General features: G+C 37.8%; 2 protein-coding genes across 2 annotated transcripts in view; both read left to right on the top strand.

Moving 5' to 3' along the window:
• stx2b (syntaxin 2b) overlaps window positions 1-23,360 on the top strand; it is a 182,126-nt gene that overhangs the window by 102,429 nt on the left and 56,337 nt on the right. The window lies entirely within an intron of this gene.
• Window positions 18,435-21,782, top strand: fzd10 (frizzled class receptor 10). Its single transcript, XM_079897887.1, has one exon. It carries the CDS (start codon window positions 19,547-19,549, stop codon window positions 21,287-21,289), a length of 1,743 nt encoding a protein of 580 aa, XP_079754013.1. The 5' UTR covers window positions 18,435-19,546; the 3' UTR covers window positions 21,290-21,782.

A 23,360-nucleotide genomic window follows, 5' to 3' on the forward strand; every position in this document is an offset into this window, starting at 1 on the left:
GGAACAATGTCCTTTGGACCAATGAGACAAAAGTGGAGATGTTTGGCCATAATGCACAGTGTCAAGTTAGGTGACAACTAAACACAGCATATCAGCACAAAGCACGCTAATGGAGGGTTGATGATTTGGGCTTGTTCTTCAGCCACAGGACCTGGGCACCTTGCAGTCGAGTCGACCATGGAATCCTCTGCATACAAAAGTATTCTAGAGTCACAGCTAAAGCTTGGCCGATAATGGAACAGGACAATGATCCAAAGCACACTAGCAAGTCCTCGCACCCATACGACCATAAAGGTCGTTTGTCACTATACTTCAAATACGACCCATACGAGTGTTCCCTAAATAAGCTCCCCTACCGGCATCTGGAGATATGCCACAGAAACTTTCGCCTCAATGCATTGGGTGTTTTTTTATCTACTTGTGATAAAGAAATTGACTTTTAAAGTGCATGGAGAAGCACTGAGAGTCTCTCTGCAGCTGGAGGAGAGTATACATATACAGATGTATAAAAGACACTCAAAGGACAGCATATATAAACACACACAAAGTCAAAGTTACAAAGTCTCTATTTTCTCTCTCTCTCTCTCTCTCTCTCTCTCTCTCTCTCTCTCTCTCTCTCCATTCCTCTTTCATTGCATTTGTATATCGATTGCACCAACCTCTCCTTTCATTCATCCAGTCAGCGGCTTCACTAGAAAGCGCACACATTTCAATGTGACACTCAAAGGGTCCCTACAAAAGGTGTGTGTGTGTCAGGCAAAAGAATGTTCCCTCTAATCACTTTCTCAGCGAGAGGAGGGGATGCGAGAGAAAAAGAGGGTAAAAGAAAGAGGATTAAAACAGCGGAGTGTGTGTTTTCTCCGCACTATGTTTAATCAAATACTTTTGAGAGCAGCATTTCCCAAAAGATCAGTGTGTCTCAAAGAGACTGTGTTTGAAAGATGTACCTGACCCTGTTTTCTGACGTGTGTCAGCGTGTGATGCGCTGACGTTCGAGCACGAACAGAGAGGAAGAGGGGTGTTGTCTGACTCTGTTCTCACTTCAAACTTTATCATATTTTTTTTATTTCTTATCAAGTCTGTAGCATATTTTGGGACCGCCCGCTTTTGACTGCTTCAGAGCAGGATTCACTCATAGCCCTATACATTGGGGTAAACGAAGACTAGGTCTGTTATCTGACATTTAAATGTACCCAGAGGAAATTTGTATTGCCCAGAGTGGCTTAAAAGACTTCTCCGTTATGTTTCATTTAGGTTGGCCTATCAGTTCTAATCTCTTAAAGATAAATGATAAATGGGCCATCAGGGTATTAGTCACTGAGTGTGCAGAGAAGACATGCATCTATTGCAATGACAAAATATGTTGAAATGACTATATTCGAATGTGGACAAGACTTTTATGATTTATCCCATTTTTAGATGTAATAATAATTTCCATATATCAAATATTCCATGTGCAATTCATAAAATGATATATTAATTTTATTACTACATTTATGTAAAAGCTATATCAGTCAATGACAAAACTTGCTATATCAGGCAATGACAGGCAGTATTTGTGCATGAAGGTACCTCATGATTTCGGACAGACTTCTAAGGCAGCATAACTATTTAATCATGTACAACAAAATAGAGAGAGCTTTGGTGATAGCTAAACAAATATTTATTTACTATAATATTCATTTCTCACTAGAAATGACATCAAAAGTGGAAAACATTGGTCAAAAATGTACATTTACACATAAACTGACCACCAACCGCATCTATCTATCTATCTATCTATCTATCTATCTATCTATCTATCTATCTATCTCTCTGTCTGTCTGTCTGTCTGTCTGTCTGTCTGTCTGTCATCTATCATCTATTTTGCATACATGTTCAATATTTAAATTTTTCAATATTCAGTGTGTGACAAAGTTGAGATATCTACTGAAACTTCAGATAAATGATATTCCTAGGGTCATTTACATTTACATTTACGCATTTGGCAGACGCTTTTATCCAAAGTCACTTACATTGCATTTCAAGTTACACATTTACATTTTTGTCAGTTCTTGCTTTCCCTGGGAATCGAACCCATGACCTTGCAAGCGCCAACACTCTACTGTTTGAGCTCTAAGGAGACATTAGAAAATGTCTACATTCATTCTCCATTTGATCTTGATGTCCAGGAGTAGCAATTGAAATCTCATTCTTTCATATGTGTACTTACCAAATGCATGTTATTTAGAAAACTCACAGATTTGATAAGCCTTAGCATCACTCAGTCTTCGGAAATAGTTTAAATATCTCGGCCCCTCTGGTGTCATGATTTCAAGGCCCCTTTCTTTCTCGAGGAATGGGGAAAGGGCCACAGGCTTTTCCTGGGTGTGTGTGTCTGTGTGTGAGAGTGGCAGGTGATTTGAGGCTGTTTTGATATAAGAGCTGGAGGAATGTGCATGGGTATACAGTAATCTTTGCGTGCAGGAGGGTGTCAGAAGGGGGTCGAATAGGCAAAGATGAGGTAAGTGCTCACAGCTATGAAACCATATCTTGGACAGATTAAAAGGCATTTTCCTCTGTTCCTTTCAGCTTGTCCAGGTGTTAAGTCCTTGACATGTTCCTCCATGTGTAAGGTTTCTTAGTGTGTGCGTGTGCGTATGCTCTCTTTGAGACTTGAGGCACACAATTTTACAGTAAATGAAAACTTTGAAGTGTAATTTAGTTACAGTGCAGATGTTAGTTTTCTGGATAAATGATGGAAAAGTAGTTGCCCAGAAATGCATTGTCATTTGTTTGTTACACAATTAAAGAAAATATATTGTGTTTTAGTGAAAGCAGTAAAAAAAAGTTAGGTGTACTCAAAATTATTGTGTACATTAGGATCAATACATTTGTGCCCCATACTTTTAAAATTATACATGTGAAATGTTCTTCTCCATTATTTCTCAAAGTGCACTGTAATAAAAAAAATTGTTGCCTTAAAATTTTAAGTACAATCAACTTGGATGTTTAAGTAATTTCAACTTAATGAAATTCAAATTTGTTGAATCTTTTATTACTTATATAAAAAAGTTGTAAAACAATGTAAAAACATATGTTGTCATAACTTGATCATACAATTTTTTTGCACTGTGTAAATTATAGACAGAAAGTGTTTTTTAAACCATTCTTTCTGCATGCATGACAACTGGAGTTGCAGAAATGATGATTAACATTGAGTTTTCCCAAACACAACCTGTGTAGCTTAAAGGCATGACTGTTCCTGTGCAGGTAATGCTGTCAAACACGCCAACAGCTTTCAAACATATAAAAACATAGAAAACCTCTCTCTAAGTTCTTAGCGTGATACACACCTAATTGCACATAATTACCCTTTTTATTTCATGAAAGACCTTTTTGTGTCTGTTTTTTATTTTCCATGAAGATGAGATGTCTTCCAGGTAGTATTTATTCTTAATTTTAAATCACACTTAAAGAGATAGTTCACCAAATAATAAAAAAAAATCTGCCATTATTTATCAACTCTCATGTCCAAACCTGAATGATTTTCTTTCTTCCGTGGAACCCTGTATATTTTGAGTGTGCAATTTAAATGATTGTGCACTGAAACCTTCGAGCTTAAAAAAGAACAAAAAATGTCATAAAATAGGTATATACATGCTGGATTTCAAGTTAGATATGTATATCAAATCAGATATATCAACAACAAACAGTTAACAGACTTTTGTCATCATTCACTGATAAGTTTCCCTCCAGTAAGATGATCTTAGAATTTTTTTTTTTTTTTTTTTTTTTTTTTTAAGTAATCAACTTGGATGTTTAAAAGTCATTTCAACTTGAATTACAATAAACTGACTTTAATTTTTTTTTTTTTTTATCTTGTATAACTTATAAAAACAGTTCAAAATTGCTTAACTTATTTTGATGAGTTAAAACATTAGTCATTGATCATATTATTTTTTGCAGTGAACTGTGACTGGATAATTAAGTCTTGAACTTTAAATCAGTGCAATTTGTGAACAAATCATTCAGACCATATGAACCAAATCAACTGCTTAATTAAAAAGATTTGACTCAAAAGTAGGATTTGTTCATTAGAATTTGACATCACTTCTCTCATGAACTCTTGTGAACTCTCGTGAACATGTCATGGAGAGCTAGGAAGGATGTCAAGATGTCCAGCTATTAACAGCTTAAATTTCAGCCTGTTCCTCACACAAAGCTATTGATGATTTCAGAGGACTTCAAAAAATATATGAGCATGAGTCAAATGGACCAATTTTATGATACTTCATCGTGCTTTCGCGTCCTTTTTTAAGCTTGAAAGCTCCAATCCCATTCATTGTAATTGCACACAAAAAGCAGCCATGCAGTACATTATTCAAAATTTCCTTTCATGTTGCATTGAATGAACACGATTTGTCTTGAAGATCATGAAGGGGTCAAATACCTTTCATAATAAATGAATTTATTTTTCCCCCCTCTCTTTTATCTCCTTTAGCAAAAATACTTTATTTTTACCTGTGTCACGACCCTCTTTTCTGGTTTCTGGTCATTTTCTCGCACTACCCAATATGACTCCCATGCTCATATCATTTTTTTCCATTCTCCCCCTCTCATGGTGTGTGTGGAATTGTTTAATTTCTGTGAGAGGTTCAGGCAAACACAGAGTTCCGGGGAAAATGTGCGAGAGTTCCCTTCCTCCTGTCCTAATCCAAACACAACTTCAGAGGAAGAGACGCTCCACATGTGGCTGCATGAAAGGAAACGCCGAACCTCGGGTGAAAAGACAACACACAAATGAAAATATCACGTCCCTCCATCTTATCCCACACAGTCCCTCTGAAAAAATGTCTTTCAGTAAAAAGAAGGCAGTCATATGCAAACGCCTCAGGACTGTGCATCCCCTCTATATTTATTCTAATCTTTTACAAATGAAAGCAGCTTTCACAGAATTACAGAAATTCATAAAACCTAACATATTTTCCTGTGCAGAATAAAGATATACAGTGTTTTAGCCAAGGCCTGATTTTTGGCTTGCTTGTTTATACTGCAGATCCTTATTAATAGAGTTTAACTATTTATTGTGATGGACAGGACAGTAAAACACTTTATTCTGTCCAAAAGCCTCATTATACTGCCTTCAGAAAGTCTGTACATTATACAAATAAGCACACGGGAGACTTGAGTCACAATTAATGTGGACGTAGGCAATGCGATTGGAAAGACACCATTATAGTATATAAAATTGAGTCATTCCTCTAACGTTGCCTCAAGTCTCCAAGGCCGCTTTTTGTCCAGATCGCTATTTGTAGAAGTTGCTGCCTTTGTAGTCTTAGCCTCAGAAGTCACACCCACGGATGCCTACACTCCATTTGCCAAACATCCAGGGCATATGGCACACTAAACTGGAAACACTTTCACAAAGTCAGCAGTCAAAATCTGATTGGCTGACTAAGTGGATATACGGGATCCTATTTTTTGTGGTCTTGTTGTGGTTTACGGTCCACCAGGAAACAAAGACTGTGTTCACGAAGATTGTGGCAATAAGAGCATTACATGAGCAACTAAACACTGGATTTAAAGTTAAAGGTTGTGAAGTTCATGGGTTAGAAAGACTATACTGGACATGGGAATAGTATCATTGTCCAAGTTTTGCCAACCCTTTGTGAACGTTTGAAAGTATTGCCAAGTGATCCCATTTTCTTAGCTTTATGTCCTCTCACATCCATCATTGAAGATCATGTGAAGTACCTAACTGAAAAAGGAATATCTGGAGCATATGGGGATAAAACTGAAAGTACCAATGCTGATACTAGTATTGTAGTATCAGTATTGTATTCAGATCACCCAAATTGCTAATTGGAATGGTTATTGACAAAGTGTACATTGTTGTTGTGTACATGCAAGATATTGTTATCTCTTTTCAATTACTGGGTTGGTTAATTTTAAACTTTACAGACATCTCCAACAAATTTTTAAGTGTTTTAATGCATAATGTTCAGCCATTCTTTGCATTATAGACCGTTTGGAAGCAGACATCACAGTTATGTTACTGCAGTAGTGTTGGCAAAAAACTGATCCACGGAATAAGAAAAAAAAAAAAAGTCTTGTGCCTTAGGATGTCCGAAACAGAATATAAAAAATATACAATTTTTATAGAATACCATCGTCAAAGGCACCCTTTGAAGCTCAACACAAACAGTTGCAAGCCATTAAAGGGACAGACTAGACTGATGAATAAAGAATGAATTTGATGTAAACAATAGATCTACATAATATTTACATATGCAGTTCATAGAGGGAGTAATATATTATCCCTACAGTTACAGCATGAAGTAGTATTTAAACCTGTAACGTATTACATAGACGTAGATAGTAGTAATAGCAGTATAGCCTTGAAAAACAGTTAATAGCCCACTAACCCAGACATGTAAGTGCTGTTTGCCATAGAGTTGTTTGACAGGTTTATAATAGTCCACATCTTTTTGTGTTTTTGCTGCTGGCTAGGCAGTGCCAAATCATGTAAAATAATGGGAGAAGGCATCCAGATAATCTGCAAGTAGGTAGGCTCCGCCCACAAAATACGTCATCGCAATTGGTGTATTGTAGCAACATTAACACTGTCATGTTGAATAAAACTAACGGTGATTGGTCACTTTACATGTCAGTGGGCAGTCCTTGACCAGTAGGGGCTTTCAAAACGGAGGAAAGTTTTCTGTTGTCAACTATTGTCGTAAGTACCCACTTTTTGTTCGCACCCCAGGAACTGGGAACGATTTTAGTTATGTGGAAAGCCTTTTGGGGGGACTAAATTAGCTCGTACTTCAGAGCAGGGTCTAACCCACCACAATAGGAACTATAGTGACGTAAATGTACATTGATTGGCCAAACGCATGCCATTTGAAACACCACCACGATTTTTGAAAAGCCGTGTAAACACACAGTTTAGAAAATACTTACTCCACGAAATAACTCCATGGGCATGGAAACAACGCTAGATAGCATTTGCCTCGTCCTCGATGATATGTAGCACTGCAAGTTGTCGTAGCAGATTTCGTCTCTTAACTCTCCTTTTTGCTCTTTCAGTCGTATAACTTATACGTACATTCCATCTTTAATCGCAAAACCAACGTCATACAACAAAAACACAGCTCTGATCACGCCGTCCTCCATCCTCCACATTGCCTTCTATTTGAAAGATATGATGCAGCTTTTAAATTTGGCTCAACTTACTTTGGAAACCTTCACTTGGGAGCATCGATAATGCCTTAAAATGCTGCCTATTGGGCAGGACAAGGCTTTAGAACAGAGCTTATAAGTCAAACACCATTCATAAAAGTCCATTATAGTTTGCTTTCTCAAGTTTATTGTGTCGTTAATTTTTATGAGTTGTATTATTGTAGCACTTTGTCTTGGGTGAATTTTTAGGGGTTTGGTTTTGTTTGTTCAGTCATGCCAGCACTCTGCTGCAGGACTTTTTAAAAGCCTCTTCCTCTTAGAAGGAAGTCCCAAGGATCACGGGAGAAGGAGAGTGCAAGAACGAAGGAGAAAGTGAAGGAGGAAGAAATCAATGGAGAAAATTTTGCTGCAGGCTCGCTTAGTTTTATCTGCCTTTGAACGAGTCAGCTTTAATTTGACTTTGATCTCAATTTGCTGCCGCATGAAATGGCTTCCATGCACTATAATGAATGGAGAGGAACATTTTCTGGAGGATTTTCCTTTTCCAAAGCTCTCTCTCTCTCTCTCTCTTTCATCATCTCTCTTTTCCCTCCCTCTGTCTCTCATACTCAGGCCCAAAAATAAACCCTCCAAAAGTGCCCTTTCTATTTGTAATTTTCTCAGATGGATCGAGACGGCTCTAAATCATCAAATTAAGTCGACTGAAGAGTCCTATTAGATATTTTAACCAAGCTAAAACTCTCCTTGAAGCCAGTGATTAAATTTGTTTATGCGTAAGTGCTACAAACCCCAGTGAAGTTTCAGTCCTCCACTGAAAGTTTCCCAGAATGCCTTTAGTAATAGTACAGAACATCTTACTTAGCACATAAGAGAATAAATGAAAGCTGCTTAGCGCTGGAAGCTTAGGGGAAAGGACGTCTTTTTAATCTATCTTTTCACTCACTCGCTCACTCTCTTTCATCAGACTTTAAAGGCAGGCGGTTCACAGGTCTGTGGGATGAAACAGTCACAGACTTTGTTGAGATAGTCATAATTCACTGGTCTTTTCACAGCTCCCTGCATTCAGAGTCTTCTACTGACCTGGGCAATTAAACGTAGTGCTAGTTTGGGAATCGCTCCCTTACAGGCGTTGAATTCTGGGTGCTTTATTCTAAAGGCTATGACATGATGTTTAGGATCAGCCTTCGTCTTTTGTTAGTCAAAACGCGTAGACGCTCTCGCTCTCGCTCTCTCTCAGGAGCATGTACATTAATCTTTGTTGAGGCCCACTGCAAACACCCAGTTGTAAATGCATTAGTGAGATGTTTCATGGCTGAATAGGGTGAAGAATGAGAGACAAAGTGTGGTGATGGCAGTAATAAAGAGATTGCTCTCAGATTCTCTCATACACACACACACACACACACACACACACACACACACATGCCTTACTTCCTTTCTCAAGGGAAGCAACAGGTTGACACAATGAACAGCTGGACGGATTCTCACTGACACCCCTCCCCTTAAACACACACACACACACATTTTGGGTTTCCCTGTTTTATGGGGACATTCCATAGACGTAATGGTTTTTACACAGTACAAACTGTATATTCTATCTACCCATCACATAAAACATTCTGCTATTTTAGATTTTTTTTAAAAGATTTTCAATGGTCACCAAAACTGTTTGGTTACCAACATTCTTCAAAATATCTTCTTTTGTGTTCAGCAGAGGAAAGAACATCATAGTGGTTTGGTACAACATGAGGTAAATTACATAATTTTCATTTTAACCCTTTAAGTTAGATTTGAATATCCTATTTCAAACAAATAGGTTTTGAGCTTTGGGTCACATGTCTGGAGCTGCTTTCAGCACTTTAACATTTGCATCTTGTTACCTTTTCTTAAAATACCTTTTTATTTAATAAGATTTCAGACTTTGTCACAGAAGTATGTAAGTTGTAACTTATTGCCCATTGAATATTATACAGGCTTCAAGATGTTCGTTTTCAAATCTATAACACCATAGCAACCACCATACCACCACTTAAAGCTACAATTCACTACAAAACTTTTGCCTATACTTTCAATGCTAGTTGGTGGAAGTCAGAGCCTGCAGATTTTGGGCAGTCGGAGTTCACAGAAAATTGCACAGTGTTTGATGGCCACAGATTCCGATTTTATGATTCCAACCAGTCAGAGGATATCAAACATGTTTAATACTTTTCATTTATCATGTGTCTCCTAGCAACGAGCCGGTTGTGTTTGGAATGACTTGAATGTCTGTTAGCGTGTGATCCTCAGTCGTTTAGTGGATGATGCCCAGTTTTTCTCTGTAACCATTTACAAAGTCATCAAGTGTATGATGCCTAGTGTTTTAAAATCTGTTCAATAGTGAATTGTAGTGAATTCCAACCTTTAACTAAACCCAGAACACCTTAACAACCATTTATTTTAAAACACACACACACACAATAATAACAATAGTGACAGTGAATTTTGTATGGGCTTCAGAAAAGTTGTGTCAATACGACATAATCTTTGTGTATATGTGTTTATGTTAGGAAGATCTGGATTATCTGTTTGGCAAGTCAGGGGTCGATGGCAATGAAAAGGCCAGCATTTCAGTATAGGGAGAATGAAGAGGGCTCTAATCTAATTTGACTGGAGTGTGTATGTGTGTGCGTTCGTGTGCATGTGTGTCTGCGCGGTAAGAGAGTACTGTGGGAATAACCCAAGAAGGTCTTCTGTGTGAATGGTTCCTCCTGAGCCAAAACCAGTGGGGTGTCCCCATATCCTCTTTTTTCCATCCCTCTCTCTTTCCATCACCCCTCCTCATTCTTAACCCCCAGGACTACTGATTCCAGCCTAGCCACTCAGACAGAGACAGATTAGACGACAAAAAGGGGGCAAGAAACATAGAGTCTCTCCTGATTAGTGACCGACACTCAAGTGCCCCAACAAGAACTCTGGGTACTTTTCAGTCACTTTATTATGTCAAAAGTACTTTGTGGACTTAAATTCTCTTCTAAAATGTAAATATTGAAGAAGTTTTCAAGTTCCCTGAACAGGGAACATTCTCAGAAAGTTGGTTCTTAAGTTATGAACAAACATTGTTCCAGTAAAAAATAATAGAATGTTTGTTCAAAGTTGGTCTTTTATAATGTTCTTAAAACATTATTTATACACAGTTTTTTTCCCTTTGGAAAAGACTCTTTTTTCTAAATGTCACTACTTCTTTTAGAATGTTTAGAGAGCATTCAAATGGAATGTTTCAATAATGTTTGCAAAATGATAACCATTAAATACTCGTCAGAGCTCATTTCCCAGTACATTCTACATCTGGGTCATCTCGATCATTATATAAATTAGTTCAATTTTGAACAAAAAGGTTACATAGTGTACCTTTAACGTTCACATAACCAGAAAAAAAAAACATTTTTAAAAACTAGATGTTTTGAACATTCAGAGAACATTCTGAAATAACATTTTTAATAACTTAATTTGAACATTTGCGGAAAAAAAATTTGCTGGGTCTCTGCTGATTTATTGCAGCGTTACTTCACATGAGAGTTTCGGTGTGACTGATTTAACGCCTTTCCATATAAAGCCATTTTCACATAACCCACATTAAAAGGTTTAATCTTTTCTCTTATAAGCACATTTGCAATTAAATGACAAATGACATTTCGCAAGCACTGGGATGTATAGGATGTCATTTTAGTGTTTGGCTTGTCTGTCTAGGGTTTGTGTGAATGCTCAAAGTGACTAAGTTCAGTTGAAAGATGGCCACTTGAAAGCCGAATGAGGTCAGAGCGAAGAGCAGCTCTGAAGACAGGCTCTCAAAGTGACACTTCTATTACCAACACAACACATGAAGTCATCTGTGTTTACAGCACACATCAGAGCTCTCCATCAGCTCAACCCTACAAATCAGCCCGACCGCAAGAACTACAGTGTTTTGATGTTGTTTCTGAAGCCTTTGTTTATTGATTATCTCTGATGTGATCCAGTTTATGAGTTCTGAAAAAAATGCTTATAGTGTGGATTTGGTGTCATAAATTTAAATAATATGAAAACTAAGCCAAAATATAATTACTTAGTTGTTTGTGGTGAATGTTATAAAATATACATTTGTCATAAATCACAAAAAAAAAAAAAAAAAACTGTTTACGATTCAGAATATACATCTTTAAGTTTTCATGCAATGCTTTTCAACTGTTAGTGCTAATTCCCTGTTCATGTTTTCAAAGTGGGCCTAGATGATTATGTGTCTGATGTATAAAGGGACACATTAAGATTTATAAATAAATTATATGTTATTGATCCATTAAAACCATGTGTGCATAAAGCACAGCAGGCTTTGAAGTAGTCAAGCACTTCAATTATTAATCGAAGAGCTCACATGTCTTTCCTCAAATCATCTGACCCTTTAGAGAAGTGAGTTTTTAAACAGCTTTTTTGCATTTTGAAAATGAGGGGGATCTATGCAATGAGGAGATTAATTTTGCAATCTGTGATTCTGAATTCTAACTCAGATAGACATGTCTGCACTGCTGTGTAACTTTCATCCTTTGCTGGTCTGTCAGGAATGAAAGAATTTCGCACATGCTCACGCAATCACAAAAAGATCTCACTTAAATTTAATACTTTTGGGTAGAGACTAGAGACCCAGAATATTAATAGTATTAATATAAAAAATATTATCTTCTTTTAAAGAGCAGTGCACTTATATGTGGCAAACTATGTTTGATATATGACTGCATGCATAAGTAAACAATCACAAATCACATATGTATATTACTGTTAAAAAATTAGGGGTGGGTAATATATATATATTGTGTTATAGTTGTGTTGCTTACCAAAACTGAATTTATTTGATCAAAAATACAGTGAAACTGTAATATTTTGACATTTTATTACTCAAAATAACTTTTTATTTTGTAATATGTTTATTCCTGTGATGACAAAACAGAATTTTCTGCAGCCATTAGCTTCTGTGACTTTATTATTCTCAATGTTGAAACAGTTGTGCTGCTTAATAAAAAGAAATCTGGTTACTTTGATGAACAGAAAGTTTAAAATAACAGCATTTTTTAAGATAGAAATCTTTACTCCCACTTTTGATAATTTTAATACGTCTTTGCAGAACAGAAGTATTAATTTCTTTTAAAAGTAACTTGCTTTATTGCAGGCATATTTTATTTTATTTTATTTTATTTTATTTTATTTTATTTTATTTTATTTTATTTTATTTTATTTTATTTTATTTTATTTTATTTTATTTTATTTTATTTTATTTTATTTTATTTTATTTTAAATGTGAAACAAACCATCAATATTCTAATGCACTTGATAACACAGAACAGTATGGCCTGTTTCAGAGTACATAGTTTGAGAGGAGAACAGAGACTTAAGCAGATTAAGACAGTGGTTCTCCTGTATCTGTGGCCAACATGGCCTTCAGGGCCCAAACCCACCAGCAGCTCCTCTTCAAACCACACATATACTGCAGTATAAAAATAAGCTGTACGGATTCAAGCTGATACTTGCTTTCCCCCCCAATCCATCGTTTGAAGTGCACAAAGATTCACTTTGACTTTGCAGTTGACAACTGTCGGAGGAATAGTGAGGAAAAAGGCATTTTGTTGAAGAGGATGAGGTGGTTGCGGACGACCTTTGTGTCCACCTCGTCTCAGATGTAGCCCTCTCCTGTTGTACCACATCCTCGGCATGTAAAACGTCACCAAAAACATAAGCTTTGACTGTTAGAAAAAAAATAGCTAATAAGATTTCCATTCATTTAAACTTATCAAAATTCCCACTAGAGCCCGGGGAGCTTTCTTTCTCGCAACCCTCTTTTCTTTCATCCATGGTTAAATATGTAAATAAAATGTCTAAAGTCATTCTTCAAAGGGGAACAAAAGAAAAAAGGGGGGCTAAGAGAGGGGGGAGGCAGCCCTAAAATGCCTTCCTTTCTCCATAACATTAGCCAGAGGGGGGCCAGCTTCTAGGCAGAGAGGAACAGCAGGGGAGCGCGCAGGCTCCATAGAATCACACATCTCCCCAATCCCTCACACACAAAAAAACATGAAATATCTTTTCAGTCTGAGCCATCAAAGGGCCTCCCTTCTCTTTATTAGTTACAGAATTATCTCACACTTTCTGATTTCCACCAAGATGGAACCCAGCGAGCTGCTGCTGCTGTGCTTTGGAAGAGATAAAGTTCATGCATGTGTGTGTGTGTGTGTGTTTGTGTGTTTGTGAGTGGGTGTGTGTTTGGCTATAAAGGATAACTGTAGAACGGACTGAGTATGAAACGGTGAGGGTGGTGGATGCTAGACGCAGAAATAAACAAACACAAAACATGAAAGGGAAAGTAGGAGCTGCCAAGGCTACTGATGATAAAGATTGAATGGTCATGATTCTCCGCTCTGTTCTTCTCCCGTTCTTCAAAGCGATATCCTCACTGCCTGCAAAACAATCACAGGACAGAAACGTGTAAAATAAAGTGGGAACAAATCAGCTGAGACCGACTGCGCAACGACACGGCATGCCATTTAAATGCCATCTCAGGATTATATGTATGTTTTAGAAGCGTCAATCAGTGAGCTAATGAGGCTGTCTGTCTGTGATTCATAGAGCGCTGTGATATGTTACACATCCTGAAAGCCTTCATTATTAGCAAAAGCGATGAAAATGTTCTTACATATCAAAGCAAGGGAAAAGGATGATATGTACATGCATGTGATCATCCTTATTAAAAACTCTGGGGTTAAACGGCAGGTCAAACAGGCATTTTATGAATGAAACAGTCCTTTTATTAAACAAGCCTAAGCTGGTTTACTGGTGTTAGTTGGTCTTCCAGTATTGTCAGACTTGTTCGGCTAATTTTAGAGGGGTCTTGGGCACTTTACTAGAGAGCTTAACCTTTAAATGCATGAATGTTTCGCCAATCATTATTACACATTCGGGTCTTTAGTGACCCGGATCTATATCTAACACGGATGGATTTATACCTGTCGCAATAATATAAAACTCTCCTGATATTAGAGTAACACTTACAAAAGACTTATATAAAGCATATTTTGTAACCTTTAGGAGTTTGGAAGGGTTCAGTTTGAGCAGATGTTTTATACCATCTTCAAGTCAAGTCAAGTCAAGTCAACTTTATTTAGTGCTTTTCACAATACAGATTGTATCAAAGCAGCTTCACAGTATTAAATAAAATAGTACATCAGTGTTTGTTTCTAGTGTAAAACGTCCACGTTTGGTAATGCTGATCAATAGTATTGTTGATTGATTAATTAAATTAAATATCCCCAACTGAGCAAGCCAAAGGCAACAGTGGCAAGGAACCGAAAAACTCCATCAGGTGACCTAATGGAGAAAAAAAAACCTTGGGAGAACCCAGGCTCAGTCGGGGGGCCAGTTCTCCTCTGGCGTTTATGAACTAGAGATCGGATTTAACTGTAAGATTAAAAATATTATATAAATGCCTGGCTGAAGAGATGCGTCTTTAATTTAGTTTTAAACTGGGAGAGCGAGTCTGAGCAACGAACAGTATCAGGAAGGCTATTCCAGAGTTTTGGAGCTAAATGTGAAAATGATCTCCCTCCTTTGGTTGATCTGGGTATGACCAAAATCCTCGAATTTAGTGATCTTAAAGAGCGCGATGGATTATAGGGCGATAGAAGATCCGTTAAATAAACTGGAGCTAAGCCGTTTAGGGCTTTATAAGTCAGTAGCAATACCTTGTAATTAATACGGAACTTTATAGGTAACCAATGTAGTGATGATAAAATTGGTGTTATATGGTCAAATTTTCTTGATCTAGTAAGAACTCTAGCGGCGGCATTTTGGACTAACTGTAGCTTGTTTATTGAGGATGCAGGACAACCAGCTAATAAAGCATTACAGTAATCTAGTCTCGAGGTCATGAACGCATGAACTAACTTTTCTGCATCAGAAACAGCATATTACGTAGCTTAGCAATGTTTCTAAGGTGGAAAAAGGCTGTTTTTGTAACATATGAAATATGATTTTCAAAAGACAGGTTGCAGTCAAGGACTTCACTGTCCTCATCAGAGTTACAGTTTTTCTCAGTCGCTTTGGTGCATTTCTCATATCACTATTTACATTTGCACAACAGTTAGTTCAACCTCCACAACATTTAGTCATTTGTGCACATCATAGTAGCAGTTTCTCATTCCTTCCAACAAATTGCAAATGCTTTTGGAATTTGGACATGCATCAATTGCTTTCATACAACTCTCTGCTGTTTTATAACATTATCATTTGCTTATGTCATGTCAGTCAAAATTAACTATACTTGTGAATGCTGAATAGTCATTCCATATAAAACTAATAGTCCTCATTTCATTGCGTGAAATGTTGAACTAGTTGTCAAAATCTGTCAAGTTAATTTTACACATTTTTTTAAATCTTTTTTTGTTTTCTGAAAATGTCTCCTAAATTGAACAATTTCTCTCAGGTGAATCTCAGCTTTCACTGATGAGGAACGTCTGGATGTGCATGAATGATTACAGTACTATGTATGTTGTATGTTCAGTACCAATATGTATTGCAATATTGTTTACAGTTGTGCACAGCTCTACCCAAAGGGAGTTTATGTTTGTTGTAAATAAGGGTGTATTTTTTCTTTTGCACAATGCTGTGAACAAATTAGAATTGCAAAGAGCATATGCAGTAAAAATGTGAAACATACATATTCAGTGTCTTGTACAGTTACCTCACTAAATACAGTAATGTGTAACTTTACTGTATTTTTCAAATGGCTGTGCAAATAGTATATAGTGCTGTCTTGAGCATTTTCAGGTAGTGTCACCAAGATCTGACTTTTTTGCATTGGAAAACATTTACAGAGTAAACTGTCATAATGAAAACATGACAAAGCCATTTGAAGATCTTGTTCATAAACAATGTGTCAGGACTTTTCATCTTGATGACACTGGCACTTTCATTGACATGAATACTTGCTTTTGAGGAATGAGCTATCCATTTTGAGCAAGTGACATGCTATTGCAGGTTATCAGCTAGGTTTTGCAGTTTGTACAAATTGTTTTGAAAACTGCGAATGTAAATAGTGATGTGAGAAATGTACAAAAGCGACTGAGAAAAAACAGGCATTCTTTTAAAATTTTCTTGTTATATTGTTTATAATGAATAGATTGAGGAATACTGAGAAGGTTGATGTATTAGGCCTTAGTTCAATAATAGGACATTCAAGTAGCTTTTATAAATGTGCCTTAGAAAAAAAACATTAGTATTGTTCATCTTGAGACAAATCAATGGCACTGAAATAGTTTAATAGATGTGTGTGATACTGTGTTAGGAAGTTACTTTCAGTTAAAACAGCTCAAACATGCAGTCTGGGACTAGGCTTAAGTCTTGTCTGTGAAAACAGGGGAAAAAGGCTGTCTTTTTACATTTTGACATCCAAACTAAACAGATATTATTGCAAAATCACTTTGATTCAAATTACTGCCCAAGGTGACCAATTTGAATGCTAAGTAGTGCTCAGTACAGCTTCAAGTTTATTATATTGGGTTTGTTAACCTCTCTGAGGCGTATAAGTAACTGAAACTCTTGTAAATTGTCTCACACTAGGGTCGACATCTTAGCTGTTAAAAAGCACTTTACAAGCTGTCATAAAAAAGCTCTTAGAGGGTTCTGAACAAGATCTCCAGAAAACCATGTCGTCAGGTGTTACACTGATAAATCACATTTTTACTGAGTAACATGAGAGAGCACTCAGCTATCTGGTATCTCTTGCTCCATGAGGTCCTCTTTGCCTTATCCATAGCTGCCATATGAGACTTACAGTACCAACATCAGCTAGCTCATGCAAAGACACATTTCACCGTCTTTTTGAGTTGACGTAGACATGGAGCACACTCCTTTTTAATTAACACTGTTGAGTGTTTTATTTGACTGAAAAACAGCTGACAGAGCATTAACCTTCATCCCTGCTTACATAATGGCAGTTGAACTCTGACATGCCACCTCAACAATATCAAAACTTTAACACAGTGTGCTATGGGAGTTGGCATGCATAGATGCCCCTAAGGAGTGTGCCATGGTTACAGCCCTGAGAGCTTGACTAATACTAGGCCTAGCTTGCCAGCCCTTAGCCCCAGCATGAGTCGAAGATGAATTCACTAAAACAAGACAGAAAAGCCCTTTGTCTAAGAATTCATCCCTAGGGCATTTTTATCCTGTACGCATTCAAGTATTTACGATTGATAGCAGAGGGTGAAGAATGGAAACTGCCATAGCATATGCTAAGAATGTCTTTTATGTAATTACACACCCACTTCTGCATATAAGGCCACTTGTTCGATGTTTGTATGTTGAGTACAGTATTTTACATATTCATTTAAAGCTTTGAAAAGGACCGCGGATTTATAAAAGCACTCAGTGTTGTGTATAATGTGATTTCTGGCACAGCACAGTCTTTGTTACATGAGCATTGTAGTGAATTGTTCATTTGTGACAAGCAAGACATGTCAAAATACATTATTAAAAATCATGTTTATGTTAGAAGAAAGAGGCTGTGGAGTGTCCAGGACAGTAAACATGTTGGTAATCCTGTATAGTAGACTTTGATTTTGTTCTAACACTATTTACATACAGGTATACCTTCAAGGGATAGGTCACCCAAAAATGTATGATATTTTTTTTAATTCGGTCATCATTTACTCACCCTCATGTTGTTTTAAACCTGTATCAGTTTCTTTGTTCTGTTGAACACAAAATGTGAAAAATTTAGTTTCTGGTCCCCATTCACTTTCATAGTATTATTATTTATTTATTTTTTCTGCTATGGAAGTCAGTGGGGACCAGTAACCACTGAAGTAATTCGTATAAAGCAACTTATATCATTGTTGCAATTTATGTAAAACCCCAGCTGGTTTCAAAATTCACATAATATGTCAATTAAGTTGTTGAACAAAGTTTCTTAAGTCTCTAATATTTATCACTGACTTTACCTTACTCATTAATTGAAACCCATTATTTAAAAAAACAGAAGCAACAGAAAGAAAGAAAGAAAGAAAGAAAGAAAGAAAGAAAGAAAGAAAGAAAGAAAGAAAGAAAGAAAGAAAGAAAGAAAGAAACTCCATAAGAAATTCCAGAGGGAACGTCAAAACTATTCCGAAGTAAAAGTCAACATTAAGTTTGTCTTGAAGATTAGCAAAAGTGTTTGATCATAATGGTTTCATGGTTTGGATTTTGTCGGTCGAATTGCGTGGGATGAGAGTAGCCTACAGACTCGTATACTTCAGCCATCAGTTCTAGTTCAGTCAACAATAAAAAGCGAGGGGAATTTCAAGGAATAAAAAGTCTCCTTTCTCTTCACTCTCTTCCCACAATGGTTGGAGCGTGAAAATCGTCAGTTGTAGAGAGAAAGGGGACACATCTCGACTGGAAAGCCACTGAATCCTTTTGGTTGTCCTCGGCGAGAGATTTATCGCTGACTTGCGCCGAAAAGTGTTTCGTAAATCATCATAGGGATTTCGTCTGAGAGAGAAAACAACAACAATAACAAATGGCCAGTGAGTAATTTACTGTGATCCAGAGGTAAAGTGGTGACGACTGACTAGGATTTGAGGTCTGCACAGCCAGTTCCGCACGGTTTAAGGATAATCAGTGTGTCAGTTTGGGCTTTCTTATGTAAAACAGCTGTCTTTGAAGGCGGGTCTTTTGGCAGGTTAGTTCAGGACGGTGGCGGAGGAGCTCAGACACAGACAGCGCGCGAGGCAGCGAACAACTCTTGACGGATAAACGGGGTGTCTGGAGACGAGCTGAAGTGAATATTCACACGTTTACCAAGCGGATTCATTCATCCATTTTCAGATGACTGTAATTAAATGACGCCGTGCCTTCAGTTTGGTCAGTTTGGATACATTTTGCGGAGGATGAATGAGGAAACTAGCGCGAGAGCGAGTTGAAAAGTAAGTGTACTTTCGTGAGGGAAACAGACCGTCAACATTATCGCACAGGAGAGGACCATAAGAGCTTTAGAAGAAGGAATTATCATCTGTGAATTAAAAAAAAACAAAAAAAAAACTGTGTGAATCCTCTCTGTATGGTGAAAGCTTTCTAATATTTCTCATCTATCTAAAGATTTTTTGACAGATGTTTTTGAACTGAAATGATTGCTTGGAATCTGAGTTACTGACTCAGTTTGATTGATTCGCTAAGGAAAACGTTTCCTTTTGTACTAATTCAACCAAATCCTTCTCATTTTTTGGGGGGATACAATAACTTTTTTTCAGCTACAATTACGAAGAGTGACAATGAAACAACTTTTCTGGTAAAAATATAAAGCTCTTTTTGACAGAATAATCCATGCTACATGAGTTAATATTGAAAGACAATGTTTGCTGCAAATGTTGGACTTAGCCTTGTGCTGCTGTGCATGGCCGGATTTTGTTCCGCTATCAGTTCCATCGACCCGGACCGGCCAGGCGAAGGAAGATGCCAGGAGATTGCTATTCCACTCTGCAAGGACATTGGCTACAACTTGACAGTTATGCCGAATTTAATGGGACATGAAGATCAAAGTGAGGCAGCCATAAAGCTGCATGAGTTTGCTCCGCTGATTGAGTTCGGCTGCCACAGCCATCTGAAGTTTTTCTTGTGCTCGCTCTATGCTCCCATGTGCACGGAGCAAGTATCCACACCCATCCCAGCATGCCGAGTAATGTGCGAGCAGGCAAGGCAGAAGTGTTCACCCATCATGGAGCAGTTTAACTTCCACTGGCCTGAGTCACTGGACTGTTCCAGACTGCCAAATAAGAATGACCCCAATTACCTCTGTATGGAGGCACCTAACAACGGCACAGACGAGCCCCCAAAAGGATTCCACACTCTGCCGCCAGACTCCCGACCCCCTCGGCCAGGTAACAGCCAAGAACTGCCTATTAAGGAGAGGGTCGGTAAGGCGACATGCAGCAACCCTGGAAAGTTTCATTACGTACAGAAGAGTGAGTCCTGTGCCCCCAAGTGTTACTCCAATGTCGACGTGTACTGGAGCCAGGGTGACAAGCGCTTCTCCATGGTGTGGATTGCCATTTGGTCCATCCTGTGCTTCATCTCAAGTGCCTTTACCGTCCTTACCTTCCTCATTGATCCACAGCGCTTCAAGTACCCTGAGCGGCCCATCATCTTCCTGTCAATGTCTTACTGTGTCTACTCAGTGGGCTTTCTTATAAGACTTTTTGTGGGGGTGGAAAACGTGGCCTGTGACCGTGACAGCGGCGTTCAGTACATCATCCAGGAAGGCTTGGAAAGCACTGGCTGCACTATAGTCTTCCTCATTCTTTACTATTTCGGAATGGCCAGTTCCCTGTGGTGGGTCATTCTTACTCTCACGTGGTTCCTCGCAGCTGGGAAAAAATGGGGTCATGAGGCCATTGAAGCTAACAGCAGCTACTTCCATCTGGCAGCATGGGCCATACCAGCCATTAAGACCATCATGATACTGGTTATGAGAAAGGTGGCAGGAGATGAGCTCACAGGGGTCTGCTACGTGGGCAGCATGGATGTCAAAGCCTTGACGGGTTTTGTACTTATTCCCCTCTCTTGCTACCTCATCATTGGCACTTCCTTTCTGCTTTCAGGGTTTGTGGCACTCTTTCACATCCGTAAGGTCATGAAGACTGAAGGAGAGAATACGGATAAGCTGGAGAAGCTGATGGTTAGGATTGGCGTCTTCTCCGTGCTCTACACGGTCCCCGCCACATGTGTCATCGCCTGCTATTTTTACGAGCGTCTCAACATGGATTATTGGAAGATTCTAGCAGGAGAGCAAAAGTGTACTGAGGACAGTAAGAGCGGCGAGGAGTGCGTGATGAAGAGCTCCATCCCAGCTGTGGAGATCTTTATGGTTAAGATTTTCATGTTGCTGGTGGTGGGCATCACTAGCGGCATGTGGATCTGGACCTCCAAAACGCTGCAGTCTTGGCAAAACATTTTCAGCCGCAAACTTAAGAAGAAGACGAGGAGGAAGGCTGCATGTGTTTTCACAGGAAGTGGACCTTACCTCAAGCCTCATCCTGCACTCAAAGGACATAAAACCAAGTACGAACCAGCAGGTCCTCCTGCAACTTGTGTATGAGCTGGGCCTCTATACACACACGAATGGCCAAGAAATAAATGTTGGACTTAGACAAACTGCTTTATAAAGAGACAAGCCAGCAGAGAACACAACATTGCTCATATTTATTATATGCAAACTTCAGATGCTACATCCCCAACAGGTTTTTTTTTGGTTCTTAGTGCTTGTACTACATCTGAAACTTTGCTTCAGACTTTGGGGATCGTTTTGTGAAACAAAGAAAAAGGGAGCGAGTCCCTATTGCTGTCATTGGGATGCCTGTATCTTGTCATGTGCAATAGTTGTTTCCCTTAGTGACAGAGAAAAAGGGACTCTGATACTGTAGGGCTGTGATTAAAGACAATGAAAGGACTCGACAAACAATGGGTGTGAATGGCTCGGGGAAAAGCGGCTCCTCCGTGGCATAGTCGTGTGGCTTTTCAATGGAAATGAAGGCCGTGTCATACACAACTGCATTGACATTGGAGTGCAGCTGCTCAAAAAGGCCTCGGCAGAGAATGAACTGCCTATTTTTAAGCTTTTTCATGGAACAAAGTAAATCTTTAAGCACTAAATATTACCAACACAAAGAGAAAAACTTGTTATTTGAGTTGTTTTGTACAGTGAGTTCATGCCCCCTGGTTTGTTTTGTTATACCAAGCTCTTTTTAATGTCCTACATACATTTGTGTATATTTCTAAAGGTTCATATTTGATAAGAATAAATAAAACATTTTAGTTTTAAATGTTTGACATGAAAAGCAAACGCTTTTATGATTTGTGTTGAGTTTGAAAAGTTTTTACCTCAAGAAGTATTCAAATCATTCTGTCGTGTTGTAATCTAATTTTAGAGATACGTCTTCTGGGAATCACTAGAGATTCAATTAATATTCGTCATCAGTCATACCTTACCAAACATCCCTTAGCTAAAACCCTCAAAACCTTAAAGGGATATTTTACCCGAAAAATGAAAATTGTCATAATTTACTCACCCTCATTTCGTTCCAGCCCTGTATGGCTTTCTTTCTTCTACAGAACAAAAAAGTCCAATACAATGAAATTCAATAGGGTCAACCACAACACTGAACCTCATTGACTTTATGAAGATTCAATTAAATTATTATTATTATTTTTAAATATTTATTTACTTATTTTTTGCTAAAGAAATATACAGGTTTGGAATAATGTGGGTGAGTAAATTATGCCAGAATTTACATTTTGGAGTGAACTATTCCTTTAAAGTTAATACGATTAATCCAATGGGCTAAACATTTTGAAGGATGAGATCCTGATAATTCTTATGACAAACATCATAAGAGAGGAAATACTTACTTAAGACCCAATCTCAGGCCTCAGCCTCATCTCTGATGTACTTTGGGCCTTGGCTTTTATTTTTTTGAGTAGAACAGGGTTAGTTAGAGCAACCACACTCAGACCTGTGACTCTCACAATGGATGTTGAGAAATAAGAAGATTATATATATTAACCTTTATAACTTTAATAACATCAATGATTTTGAAGAAATGTGTAATTTAGGACCTTTATTAATATAAAATGCCCTGGCTTTCATATTCCTATCTTATTAAAATGTATCTATTCTCTTCCATGTTTCATTGAAAAACAATACTGAAGCAGGGGCTTTAAAGTTTGTTTTATTTTGGTCTCCAGGTTTGGTGTTTTTTATCTCGGTTTTATTTGTAACATCAAATTGGGTCATTTTTGAAGTGTTGCCTTTGATTTAACAGTGCCTTTTTTCGCTGTTTCAGAGTGGATCACTCAAAAAGTCTGTTATCGGCAATCACATATAAATCTTCTTTTTTTTTAACTTAATGCTAAACTTCTGAGTCCACATCAACATTGAAGTCATCAAGTCTTGTCATCTCCTGTTTTATTTGTACATCTATCTATCTATCTATCTATCTATCTATCTATCTATCTATCTATCTATCTATCTATCTATCTATCTATCTATCTATCTATCCATCATCTGTCTGTCTGTCTGTGTTCATCAGTGTTTTGTTTGATGGGAATGTATTTTTTGTGCCATGTGCCAAGCACATCAATAATGTACTCATACATTTATGGTGTTAATA

Source organism: Squalius cephalus (genome assembly GCF_949319135.1).
Source record: "Squalius cephalus genome assembly, chromosome: 16".
NCBI lineage: Eukaryota > Metazoa > Chordata > Actinopteri > Cypriniformes > Leuciscidae > Squalius > Squalius cephalus.

Bases quoted from the DNA above. Each gene is read 5' to 3' on its own strand.
- fzd10 (XM_079897887.1), top strand. From the start codon at position 19,547: ATGTTTGCTGCAAATGTTGGACTTAGCCTTGTGCTGCTGTGCATGGCC.